Source organism: Dendrobates tinctorius, unplaced genomic scaffold (genome assembly GCF_039654945.1).
Source record: "Dendrobates tinctorius isolate UK_male_01 unplaced genomic scaffold, ASM3965494v1 ptg000120l, whole genome shotgun sequence".
Classification (NCBI taxonomy): Eukaryota; Metazoa; Chordata; class Amphibia; order Anura; family Dendrobatidae; genus Dendrobates; species Dendrobates tinctorius.
In genome coordinates, this window is record NW_027361788.1 from 9,668,715 (window position 1) to 9,682,503 (window position 13,789).

Consider the following 13,789-nt stretch of genomic DNA (forward strand, 5'->3'; position numbering starts at 1 on the left):
CCCCCACCATCTGATGTACGTGCACCAATTCTCCCCATTCATGCTATGACTCAGAGCTTCTAGCCGCAGAACCACTTACAAGCCTTCGGTTTCTGTTCCCACCCTTGATAACTCCCATCATTTCATGGGCGGAGGTCACAGGAGTTATAAGTCATCTTCACTGCGTACAGAGATGACTCTGGTGTTACAAATGATGACTCGCACACATCTACACCGGCAGTCTTATCATTTAATCAGTATTGCACTGCAAATTAAATAAGCCAACTCTGAGGCTCTGTACATCATTCATGGCCTATATACAGTGTCAGAGAATTTATAGTGCATCATGTCCGCCTCTGGACTGACTATATACACAGAAATGCAAAAGAAATAGATAAATTCTGAGGAAGAAAGGCATTATCAGGTTATAGCTGAACGTTCAATATCACCAGTACAGGGAAACAATGACTGGTTCTGGCCCTTTATTATTCAGGTGCACGGATCCAAACTTTACAACCTTGTATATGAGGTCGGCCCAGCCTGTGACTCGCAGACTCTGGCACATGGATTTGTGAATGCGGCCTTAGATGCAGGCAGTACTGTAGCATTTTGCTTTTCCCTTTCTTACCAATAGATTTCCATAGAAAAGACTGCACTTCTAGAAAATAGGCTTAAATTTTACCTTACTTCCCTTGAGCGCACTTGTGTTTAGGAACGATCAGGAGAAATAGCTATGGGTCAAAAAAAAAAGGATTCAGTTGCTAGTGTGTGGAGACCTAAAGGCTCAATTTTTCATAGACATTTATGCATCTATCTGTGGGTCAAAAAAGCATTGTTGCCTGCGTATGGAGACCTAAAGGCTTAATGTTTTCATAGAACTTTATGCATCTATCTGTGGGTCAAAAAAGTATTGATGCTAGCGTATGGAGACCTAAAGGCTCATTTTATTTTATAGACCTTTATCCATCTATGCTATATTTGACCCTGCATAAAAAATGTGCACAAAAAAAATAAAGTGTCCTTATGGCATAAACTTGGCCCGTATCAGCGTACCTTATCCCCCAACGTTTACCTATACAGTGGAGTATTTCAAAGACATAAATGGTTCAAAACAAGCCTGGCGTATACTGCTGGAGTGTGAGGGTCATGATCCAAATTTATCAAGGAGTATAGTATATGGGGGTTAGAGGGTCTGATTTATTAAGTCATAATTGTCCTGCTGGCCCTTCCCTTTAATGGCCCATCTTGCTGACTATATGAGAGTCTCTGTTCCCAGGATCATTATTGATTTTCTAGACTTAAAAAAAAAAAAAAAACTTTTTGGGTGTTCTGCATTTTAAATGGCAATATTACAGGCTCTCATAAAAGCAGATGGGGCGGGATGGAGTTTTCATAAAAATATCCAAAAGTGCATCATTTCCATGAGGCCGTATAGTTACATTTATTATGTTTCCATTGCATTATTCTGCCCAAATGTTTCCACCCAAAGTGATAATTTGAATTCTTGCAGTTAAATCTAATGTGTGTCAAGCTCACATCTGACTCTCACATTTTGGTACACGCGGTCCCCAAAGAGCCAGCATTTAATTCAGAAATAGGCCAACACCACCGTGACCTATATTACGCAAGATGGCGTCAGACACCTGTTCTGTCTCTGCGCCGTCTGTGCCTAATCTTGTCGTCACAAGTCAAGGTGACAAATGTGCAAACCCCAATTTGAGGCACAGGATGTAATAAAATGAGTCCCCGACCACTGGCTCCTACCGCAGCTCGTGCACAGAGCGGTGTAAGATCAGGCTTAGGACGCCATTGCAGGACATATAGGGTAGAGCTGAGCCGGATCAGGTCAGTGGTACCTGGCAGCTAGACATATTTAGTGATAAATTACCCTACAAATCTGGTCTCATCCTAGAAATCCCCAGGGAAGCAGTAAAGAAAGCAGCTAACACTGACGTGCAGTCGTACGCCGCGCCTCGGACCTCTAAAGTGCGTTGTGATGGATTAGAGCAAAGAAATTCATTAATACTTTGGAAACGGTTACCGAGTAGCATTTCTACTACATGCAATAATTTACTATCTAGTGGTCTTTTCCGCCGCCCCCTTGATGTGTAGGTGGTTGTGTGTATATTTCTTGGAAAGAGGATTTTTACAAAATTGTGTCCACAACCTGCAGCTGCATCTCCCCCTCCTCCCCTAATGTATAACTGAAGACTTCCCCAGTGAAGATTTGCTGTTGTCTTTCAATGGAGAAAGAGGGAAAACTTTTCACAATGTTGTTCCCTTCCCTGCTGGGATTATGGAGCATCTTTCTGCTCTAGCACCGCCGGCACATAGGTGGGGGTGGGGGGGGAGTCACTACTTCTTAGACAGGTGAGAAAACAGTTCTCATCTGCTACCAAAGTCCTCCAGAATCGGAAGTAGGGATGATCTACACAGCGGTACTGCCGCTGCGAGCATTTCAGACGACTAACTTTAAAAAGGAGCTTGAAGGATTGTGACACTTCGCATGGAATTTTTTTTTATACACTTAAATGCAAGTATTTTGCTTGAAAATGTTTTTTTGAAAGTGGGTTTCCATCCAAACCTTGTCACCATTTGCCTTTTACAGCCTCTGCGTTGCACTGTCTATTACTGGCTGCAGAATTAGTTAACTGAGAATCAGCAAATTTGTTCCAAGAGGAGAGAGTGTAACTTTTATCTTCCTTCTTCTGAGCTTCTCGCAGATGCTTTACTGTCACAAAGTTTATAACTCTGCTAAGGACGGCTCAGAAGAAGAAAGATAAGAGTTACAATTGGAACAAGTTCACTAACAGATTCTCAGTTAACTAATTTTACAGTAAGCTACAAAATGCAAACAATCTAAAATCTATCCCTTCTGACCATTTATTCTCTTGTAGTTTTTGCAACCAACCAGGGAATAAACCTGAGGATGTTTGCATGTTTCATGTTCGATGATTTTACATTAATGGTGGTCCCACTGACTGTGGCTTGGTAAAGATGCCGCCGTCACCATACAGAGTGCAGACGCGTTTCCCCTTTCATAAAAAAAAAAAAAATTTGACATACAAATGCCTCACGGAAGAAAGATGGAATTAAAAGGCACCACCCTATAAAACACCATAAATTATCCCTGTGCCACAAACTGCTCCTAACTTCTAGCTAAAGTCCTTGGAAGAGACAGGGGAAAGGAGGCAAGATGCAGAAACAAAATCCTCCCAAAGTGTCAGTGTAGCCGGCGAGAAATCCCACAAGAATTGGGGCCAGAAATCCTCGGCTGCAGCGAGAACAGTCCCGGAGTCTTCTGTTGCATAGGATCAGATGTACAGTGGTTGGAGGTTAAGTGAACATTAAATCATCCACCCAAACCACAGAAGAAGTCACCACCGAGATACCCGGATTGTAGACTAGTCAGGAGAATCTTACAGTACTGAGGAGACTGGTCAGAACGCCCCGAAAACCTTCGTCATTTCATAGAAAGTGCATTCGAAAAAGAAGTTCATTGCCCAGAGTTCTGTCCACTTAAGACCAGGGTGTCCTTGGCTTGGAAATCGATGGGCGGACTGTACCCTTAGGAGCAGGCTTAGAGCCAAACCAAGACATCTATATATATAAAAAAAAAAAAAAATTGTTAGGAATTTATAAGGGTTAAAAGATGATCAATTTTCCCAACAAAATTTACCGTACCATTTTTTTTTAATGGACCACATCAAATTTGAACAAAGTTTGAGGGCCTAAATAAAAAAAATACCTTAAAGTGACAACATTCTAAAAGCTTCACCCCTCAAAAACCACATTCAAGAAATGTATTAACCGTTTAGGTGCATAATAGGAATTAAAACAATTTGAAGGAAAAAAATAACATTTTACTTTTTCCCACAAAAATGTTGCTTTAGCTCCAAATTTTTCATTTTCATGAGGTTAACAGGAGAAATTGTACTGTCCATTTTCTCTTAAGTACAACGATACCCCACATGTGAGGGAAAACTACTGTTTGGGTGCATGGCAGGGCTCGGACATGAAAGAGCACCATTTGACGTTTGGACGCCATGTCACGCTTGGAGAGCCCCTGATGTGCCTAAACAGTGGAAACCCTCCACAAGTGAACCCATTTTGGGAACTACACCCCTCAAGGAATTTATCTATAAGTGTGGTGCTTCACAGAATTTCAAAACATTGGACAGTGAAAATTAAATATGTTTTTTCTTTAACCATTTCGTTCTAACACCAAATTTTTAATTTTCACAAAGGTAACAGGAGAAAATGGACCACATAATGTGTTGTGTAATTTCTCATGAGTACACAGATACCCATATGTGCTGAGAAACTCTTGTTTAGACAAACGTCAGTGCTTGGAAGGCCATTTGATTTTTGGAGTGCAAAATTGTCTGAAATAGATTGTGCACATGTTTGGAGAGCCGCCGAGGTTCCAAAACAGCAGAAACCCCCACAAATGACCCCATTTTGGAAGCTACACCTCTCGAATATTTGCTCTAGGGGTGTAGTGAGCATTTTAAACCCAAAGGTATTTCACATAATTCTATAACATTGGGCTGTGAAAATGAAAAGTTTCATGTTTTTCCACTAAAATGTTGTTTTAGCCCCAAGTTATTAATTTTCAATTTTTCAAAAGAGCTAATAGAAGAATTTTGGGGTTTCTTCATTTTCATTTGGTCAAAAACTACTTTTCATGCACTGTGCAAAGCTCAGAAGGGAAGGAGCGCCATATTGCACTTCAGATTTGCCTGGAATGGTTTGTGGGTGCAATGTCACATTGGCAGAGCCACTAAGGTGGCAGAACAGCAGAGCCCCCATTTTACAAACTGCATCTCTCAATGAATTCATCTAGGGGTGGAGTGATCTCATTGACACCACATGTGGTTCACAGAATTTTATATCACTGAGCGGTGAAGAATAAAAAATTACATATTTACCACTATAAATGTTTGACCTCCAGGTGCCATGATATCCATCGGCTCTCAGTGACTTCGTTACGAAGATGCCAATAGGTGGTGGGGGGAGCCACATCCCACTCTCAAATTCCAAATGCTGCGATTGATTGCAATCGTGACATCTGGGAAGGGGGTTGGCACCAGCCCTGGCTGTTGCCACAGGAGCTAGGCTGTCTTCTGCAGCGAGCTCCCAATGATGATCTTGCAGGTAAGTGCTGATAATTCAGCACTCCCCAGCCATCACATACTGTGATCTTTCAAACAGATTGACTGGCCGATCAGAGAGCGAGGACCACAGAAACGGCTCCCCACATCTCTAGCTATGCCAATCAGCTGTCAGTGACCGCTGTCCGGCACGGAGCTGTCACCGTGTTTTCTACATGTTTTCACACAATGACAGCTTAAGAACATGACGAGCATCATGATGCGAGAACTAACAGTCCGCTCCCTGCGAATCCTGACAGCATGCACTGTGAGGACTCACAAGTCTACAGTTTACGTGACTGCTGGCTGAACGCCAAGTCTGGACATCCCCTTTAAAGTTACTGTAATGCCATGCAGTCATGTGGTCTTGGCCTAAAGGCACTAGTTAGGGTATGCTCAGATATTGCATGTACTGTAAAATATTGCATGCTTTTTATTTTTGCAGCAAAAACGCAAGGGGAATGACACATTTGAAATCTCATACCAATGTTTCCTGGCAAACACTCTGTTATTTGCAGATTTTTTGATGCAAATACTGAACGTGTGCACATGCCCCAAGAGTGTTTGCAGCAAAATCTTCATGTGTTACATGCGGGTTAGTTGCAGATTTCATTATATGAAATACAAAAAGTAAAATCATTAATTAACATGCTGCAAATGTAAAAGCTGCATCACAAGTTAATGTTCTCTGGGGCAGGGGGATTTAATAAAATCGTATTTACTTTGCTGCCACTTTAAGAAGGATTTTCCACCCAGAAATCCAAACAGAAAATCTGCAGGGTATCCAAGTCACACAGCCTATGCCAGCCGGGTGTGATGGGAGACACTGCTTTGTCCATGACATCGAAATCTATAAATGGAAGGAAATAACGGATGAAACGATGGATTACCTTATATTCTAGCGTCTCCTTAAGGAGATTTTCCTCTTCCACTGAGAAGTTGAGCAATACTGATACAGCTTTAATAAGATGAAACGCCTAAAATATAAGTGAAAAATAAGTTATTAGCTTAACCCCTTCATGACCAGAGGTATTTTCATTTTCTGCTCCCCTTCTTCCCAGAGTCATAACTTTAGTTTATTTTTCTGTCAAAATGACCATGCTTGCTTTTTGCGGGACAAGTTGTACTTTTGAACGACACCAAATATGTCTAGGTTCTTTTTCATTTAAGTGGTAAAAAACAAAAACTTTGGTAAAAAAAAAAAAAAAAGTGCACTTTTCCGAGACCCGTAGCATCTCCATTTTTCCTGATCTGGAGCTGGGCTGGGGCTTATTGTTTGCACACCGAGCTGCCATTTTTATTGATGCCATGATGGTGCAGATACGATCTTTTGATCACCTGTTATTGCATTTTATTGCAATGTAGCGGCGACAAAAAAAAACACCGTAATGTTGCCATTTTTTTTGTTTACGCCATTTAGTGATCAGGTTCTTTTTTTATATTGATAAATCAGGCGATTCTGAATGTGATGATACCAAATATGTGCATATTTGATTTTTTTTTTATTGTTTTACTTTGAATGGGGTGAAAGAGGGGTGATTTGAACTTTTTTTTTTTACTTTTTGCACGTTTCAATAGTCTTTATGGGAGACTAGGAGCTGCCATAATCTGATCGGCTCTACTACATACAGGCGATGATCAGATCTCGCCTGTATGTAGCAGAATTGCTCACTTGCTATAACCATAATGGTCGTGACCCGCGATCACATGATGGGGGTCACAGATGGGTGAGATTCTGACACGCTTCCGGTAAGCGCGAGTCAGACATTGACAGCGGCATTTAACTAATTAGCAGGGGTTTAGATCGCGATTCCACCTGCGGTTGTTAGGAGCACATGTCGGCTATTCAAAACAGCTGACGTGTGCGGGGAACGATGTGGGATCACCGCCGGAGCCCACATCACAGGAAGGGGATTCCGACATGGGCGTACTATTAGGTCCAACGTCGGAAAGTGGTCAAAGGAAATCTGTCAGTAGGATCAACCCTCCTAAGCCGTCTATATGGGCATGTAGGTCATAGGAAGCTGAATAAAATGATACCTCGATAGCTGTGATTTGATGTTTTTGTTCCAGAGAAATCCACATTTTTCTTAGTATGTATTAGTATCAACGAGAACATTTATAAAAAAAAAAAAAAATTAAAAAACCATGTGATCCATATAGAGAATGTCAGGCTACGAGGAGAGATGTAAAACTGCAGCACAGGTCTAGAAAAGTGATCTTTATCACATGGTCAATACGAGCTGTAAATCCATATAAAACATACAGGCTATGAAGGTTTGGGATGAACTGCCCCTTCGCACTACATAGGACACACAGTTACTCACCTCTGCTTCCCGAGCAGACATAAACTTCAGTACAACGTGTTTCAGGTACTCAAAGTTTATCTCCCGAGAGTCATTGAGATCAGCGTTATTGGTCACGGTGAGAGAAGGCAGTGGGGGGTCCGCAGGACTCAGCCTCTCATCCGCTTCAGGTTTCAATCGCTAGAAAACAAGATATAGTAGTAGTAGATCTGGGCTTCCGCAAGATCGGACTCTGGTACCATTCACGGTTTTCACATGATAGTAAGATTGTCATTAATACTTCATGAAAAGTTAAAGGGGGATTCTGAAGCTTGAAAGTTATCCTCTGCATGGGATAGGGAATCTGACCTTTGGCACTCAAAAAAAAGAGCAGAGCGGTGGTCAATCATGTGTACAGCCGCTTTAGTCATTCTTAATGAGAGATGGGATCAAGCGCTGCGCTCGCCTGGTCTTCGGCACTCCAATAAGAAAGAATAGCATTTGAGTCCACAACATGGCCCACCACTGCATTCACATGGGCTCCTCAGTGCCACAGTTCTTGACACTGGTGGAGGAAGTTACCTTGTCCTATAGATACAGGATAACTTAAATTTGACTATACCCCTTTAATGGATATGCCCACCAACTCACCAGCTCTTTTTGCAGCGTCTTCTTCAGTTCTGCCATTCTCTGTTGAAGTTGTTTTATAGTCTAGGAATAAAGGGAATTAAGAATTAATTTTGATGCTGATAAAAAAAAAAAGGGTAAGACTTATCGGAAGTGGTCAAACATTATAGTCAGCATGCACCCAAGCTGTACCACTGATACTGTTAACGTGGTGTGCCTGCACTGATTATGGAATATGGTCCGTCGTATAGACAGTGAAAGCAATATTTGCTACATCTGTAAGTAAGAAATAAAAATTGCCCAAATCGCCCTCAAATCCACATTTTAGTTATCGGTTTCAGCCATCGCAGGTCGCGAGTCACTTTAGAATAGTAAAAGTAAATCCTAGTAATGTTCGGCACGGAGAGCGTACGTTCAACATCAATATGCAGAGAAAAGTCATCAGTTTGTTTATTCATGCCCTGTATGGAGAACACATACATCCCAGCACACCCCCCAACTGTGGGAGACAGAAAAAGGGGGACATATACTGGGGCGCGCAAGCCAGGACCTCTAACCTCGGCCAGTCCTGTACATGTGTCCACACAAAAAAAGTATTCCTAGTGGGAGCAATTAGTGTTCCCCACACAGTATGGGACCAATTTCATAACCCCCACAGTGCCCCCCAGGCAGTATGATTTTCCCCATACACAGTTTGCCTGTGTCCTGCTCCTCATCATCTGACCTAAAGGTTCTGGCATGGCCCTCAGTTTTTACACAAATGAACAGCAGCGAAAAGTCCTACGTTAAATTCAAGTGTATCTACAACCTTAGGACACAGATGCACTTACGTCGCGACATATACACCCCCCCCCTCCTCAGGGCACCCATGACACATCCCACGCCCCCAAAGATCCCGCGACACATCCCCCCCCCAAAAGCACACGCGACACATCCCCTCCAAAGCTCCCTCTCGCAACGACATATCACCCTCCCCCAATCCAGGCCTTTCATCTACTGGTAACTGACCCATATATTCTGCTTGTATCTTTTGTACTATACCATGTATTTGCATATCTGACCATTGTATATGTATAAGCATTGTGTATATAGTGTATTTCCTAGTGTGCCCTTAAGGCAATTAAATATATAATTTAACCATGGGCTGCTCTTTGATCTCAATTTACAAATGCACACGTCCGTTTCTCGGTTTAATTTTCCATGCTACCAGGGCTGGTTTCTGGCCCGATATAATTCCTGTTAACGGACCGGACTTATATCGAAAGAGGAACTGGTGACAGTTCTACCGAGCTGATAAGGTTCTGTTTCACTGGAACTAGTGAAAGGAAGGGGCCTTGTCAGGGTTGTGGGCGAGTGCGATGCCATGTCAGTGACTGTGTGAACCACCTCCCCTCAATCACCGTGCTTTCCTAAGCCCATGTGGACAGGGGGTGTCTGTGTAAAACTGTACGAAGCTGACCTTACGTGTCCCCAGAAAGTGCAGAACATCACTTTGGTGCAAGTGAGGAGAACATATCATGTGATCTCGCTGATGTGATAGTAACGTCAGGTGGGCGGGCGAGGTGCGGGTTCGTCACCTGTGGTGGCAGCGAAGGGATTCTGTGTGATCTCTCTGGTGTAATCCTACACACCATCTCTTGAGGGTATCTGTCTACAGGTGTTTGAAACACACTCTCTCTGTAATATTCAGAAGTCTCAGAAAAACGCATGGGGAGAGTGCGGCCCCCTCTGTATGGCCAACCTGCAGGACAAAGGGATGAGACACCCCCACTCTGGAGAAAGATGCGGGTATCACCATTTTCGGCATACTGTGGTTGAACTATAAATGTCTAAAGTGAGTATATCTCTGATTAGTTAAACATCTGCACTGTCCAGAATGTTGGAAACATTTTCCTTTCAATCTGAATCTATTTGCCCCTTAAACAACTCTACAAAAGCCCTAAAACTTCCAATGTGCAGGATTCATTCGAATGACACCAGTCAGTAATTACTATTGGACTGCACCCACAAAGCATGGCATATTGGCTGCTACCCCTTAGTACATCTGCTAGAAGTCATTTTCCAGCGACAATTCTTCTGTCGGAGGCACCTTGTTTTTTTCAGCGATCTGTTGCTCCATTTCCCTGTTCTCCTTTTGGATCTGAGCAAGGTCACCAACTGTCACCTCTCCATTGGACTCCGGGGCATGTGAACCATGCAAACGTTCATGAAGAGTACAGACTTCCTCTTGGAGGGAGGAGACCTATAAAAAAGGGAAAACTACTTGTGACCCCTATTGTGTGAAGTTGAAATACAAAACTAGAATTATCCTTCAAGATCAGTGGTCTACAATTTGAAGCTCTTCAGCTGTTATGAAACCACAACTCCAAGCATGCACAAACAGCTACGAGCTTGGAGAGCCGCAGGAAGAATCCTGCGCCACATCATGAGAAATCTCCAGAGAACGATCATGACGCTGGGTAGCTATCACACATTCTAATGTCTCCTGCACTTATACCTCAACAACTGAGCACCTTCTTCTCCGGCTTCTTCTTACCTGTGATTCACTTGCCAGCAGCGCCTCTTTTTGTTCCTGGAGCTGCACGGTGACATCTCTTACGTGTTTCTCAGCATATTCCTCACTCTGAGTGGCTCTAGATTTATACGTCTCCAGATCGGACTGCAACTGCTGCATTTTTAATACGATGGCATCGTAATCTGGGGGTGAAAGTAATTAGAAGACATAAATTGTGCAGAAGAACAGCATGGATATTTGAGCCTGTCCTCTTTCTTCTTCCTTAAGGTCCCCCGCAAACCTTTTATGCTTGGTCTAAGATTTCTCCCACACCGCGAAGCCCCCTGCCTCACAGAGCCCCCCTGCACCCTCTATGAGAAAGCCGCTGTCAGGCAAGTCAGGGGTACTATGTACTAGGAGAACACCGCTCACCTCCCTTTAGCAGTGCAGCCTCCTCATTTTTTCTGGCCAGCTCCTTCTTCCTCAGAGACATCTCCTGAGCGTTGCTGTTGACTAAAGCCATCAAATCTGCCACCTGCCAGAACACAAAGTGTAAAGTATATCAATCCTGAATGACGAAGACCCCAATCTGCCATAAACGTTCTGGCCATCACACACCTGCTGCTGAAGATCTTCTTTCTGCTTCCGAGTTTCTTCCAAAGCTTTGGCGATCTCGACACTTACAGTCTCTCTACTACTCAGCTCCTCCTGCAATGAGAACTTATCCTGAGCAGGTTCACAAATTCGTCTGTGATGTCAAACTGTAATTTACCTCCAAAAGTAGCCAGATTTCTTTTTTCCACAGAAATCCTTGTTACAACGTAAGAGCTGAGATTAAACAATAATATAGGTAATACTAAGGTATTAATGATCTACCTATAGGATAGGACAGGAATAGCAGAATGTTGGGGGTCTCAGAGTCGGCGCCCCCACCGATCGGTGATGCTTGGGTGCAAACACTTTGAATGCAGATGTGCACAGCAGCTCCGTTCAACACGTTTACATTTGGTAACCACTGGAACAAAAACCAGCTAAACTGAGGTGGCGCCAGGTGACGGACTCCCACGAATGTGCTACCTGCAGCTAGGTCATCAATACCGTATGGCCGGACAACCCCTTTAAACAATATAGAGCTGTATCGCGCTGAATACAATAATTATTAGCTGCTAGAGACGCAGGGTTGTTTTCCCTTTATCTCTCCAGCCCCCAGGTAGAGCGTTAGGCGAAACAGGATACAAAATGCTCTTCAATAATACACAGTACTGTGCAAAAGTTTTAGGTAGGTGTGGAAAAAAATGCTGCAAAGTGAAAAAATAGGAAAAAAAATTTTTTTATGTGAAAATGGCGCTTTTTATAGTCTGAACTTAGATTACAGGGAGGATGGGGAGGTGGAGCAGGGTCGCATAAGGCAGGGTCGCCAATGCAGGAAGCCAGTGGCGGCAAGAGTTGGGCCATGTTGTGGGCCCTTGGCTGAGAAGAGTTGGTGTCGGGCGGTGTGAGGCAGGAGCAGAGTTCCTGCTGCGCACATTGATATCCCGGTTTCAGCTAAATGGCGCCGAATGCGGCACATGAGTACAGTCATGTCCAAAAGTTTAGAGAATGACACAAATATTATATTTTCACATGATCTACTGCCCTCTGGTTTTTATGTGTGTTTGTCAGATGTTTTTATCACATACAGAAATATAATTGCAATCATATTATGAGTAACAAAAGGTTATATTGACAGTTAGAATGAGTTAATGCAGCTGCAGTGTTGACCCTTCTTCTTCAGGACCTCAGCAATTCTCCCTGGCATGCTCTCAATCAACTTCTGGATCAAATCCTGACTGATAGCAGTCCATTCTTGCAAAATCAATGCTTTTATTTTGTCTGAATTTGAAGGGTCCTCCCGTCTCTTGATGATTGACCACAAGTTCTCAATGGGATTAAGATCTGGGGAGTTTCCAGGCCATGGTCCCAAAATCTCTATGTTTTGTTCCCTGAGCCATTTAGTTATCACCTTTGCTTTATGGCAAGGTGCTCCATCATGTTGAAAAAGGCATTGTTAATCGCCAGACTGCTCTTGGACGGTTGGGAGAAGTTGCTCTCGGAGGACATTCTGGTACCATTCTTTATTCATGGCTGTGTTTTTAGGCAAGACTGAGAGAGAGCCCATTCCCTTGGCCGAGAAGACACCCCACACATGAATGGCTTCAGGATGCTTGACAGTTGGCATGAGACAAGACTGGTGGTAGCACTCACCTGGTCTTCTCCGAATAAGCCGTTTTCCAGATGTCCCAAACAATCAAATAGGGGATTCATCAGAGAAAATGACTTTACCCCAGTCCTCAGCAGTCCACTCCCTGTACCTCTTGCAGAATATCAGTCTGTCCATGATGTTTTTTTCTGGAGAGAAGTGGCTTCTTTGCTGCCCTCCTTGAGACCAGGCCTTGCTCCAAGAGTCTCCGCCTCACAGTGCGTGCAGATGCACTCACACCTGCCTGCTGCCATTCCTGAGCAAGCTCTGCACTGCTGGTAGCCCGATCCCGCAGATGAAACACTTTTAAGAGATTGTCCTGGCGCTTGCTGGTCTTTCTTGGGCGCCCTGGAGCCTTTTTGGCAACAAGGGAACCACTCTCCTTGAAGTTCTTGATGATGCGATAGATTGTTGACTGAGGTGCAATCTTTCTAGCTGCGATACTCTTCCCTGTTAGGCCATATTTGTGCAGTGCAATGATGACTGCACGTGTTTCTTTAGAGATAACCATGGTTAACAGAAGAGAAACAATGATGCCAAGCACCAGCCTCCTTTTAAAGTGTCCAGTGGTGTCATTCTTACTTAATCATGACAGATTGATCTCCAGCCCTGTCCTCATCAACACCCACACCTGTGTTAATGGAGCAATCACTGAAACGATGTTAGCTGGTCCTTTTAAGGCAGGGCTGCAATGATGTTGAAATGTGTTTTGGGGGATAAAGTTAATTTTCTAGGCAAATATTGACTTTGCAAGTAATTGCTGTTAAGCTGATCACTCTTTATAACATTCTGGAGTATATGCAAATTGCCATTAGAAAAAATGAAGCAGTAGACTTTGTAAAAATTAATATTTGTGTCATTCTCTAAACTTTTGGCCATGACTGTAGACTGAGATCTCAGCTCGCCCTCCTCCCAGCCCAGGGCTCGCAGCATTGCCTCAATCCTGCGGCTGCAGGCATGGTCGCCGCTACAGGAATTCTCCTGTATCCCGCTCCACCGCCTCCTCCACACC

The 13,789-nt window shown here is 43.4% G+C and overlaps 1 protein-coding gene across 6 annotated transcripts in view; it reads right to left on the bottom strand.

Annotated features, from left to right (window-relative positions):
- Positions 1-211: 211 nt before the first annotated feature.
- Positions 212-13,789, bottom strand: part of GOLGA1 (golgin A1) — a 72,807-nt gene continuing 59,229 nt past the window's right edge. For all 6 annotated transcript variants that reach the window (XM_073590730.1, XM_073590728.1, XM_073590726.1 and 3 more), the window contains 8 exons: positions 11,157-11,246; positions 10,971-11,073; positions 10,581-10,741; positions 10,134-10,286; positions 8,069-8,128; positions 7,460-7,618; positions 6,023-6,109; positions 212-3,579 (listed from right to left, as the gene is read on the bottom strand). In XM_073590730.1, the coding sequence (XP_073446831.1) occupies positions 3,499-3,579; positions 6,023-6,109; positions 7,460-7,618; positions 8,069-8,128; positions 10,134-10,286; positions 10,581-10,741; positions 10,971-11,073; positions 11,157-11,246 (894 nt within the window). In that variant the 3' untranslated portion in view covers positions 212-3,498. The remainder of the gene's footprint in view (positions 3,580-6,022; positions 6,110-7,459; positions 7,619-8,068; positions 8,129-10,133; positions 10,287-10,580; positions 10,742-10,970; positions 11,074-11,156; positions 11,247-13,789) is intronic.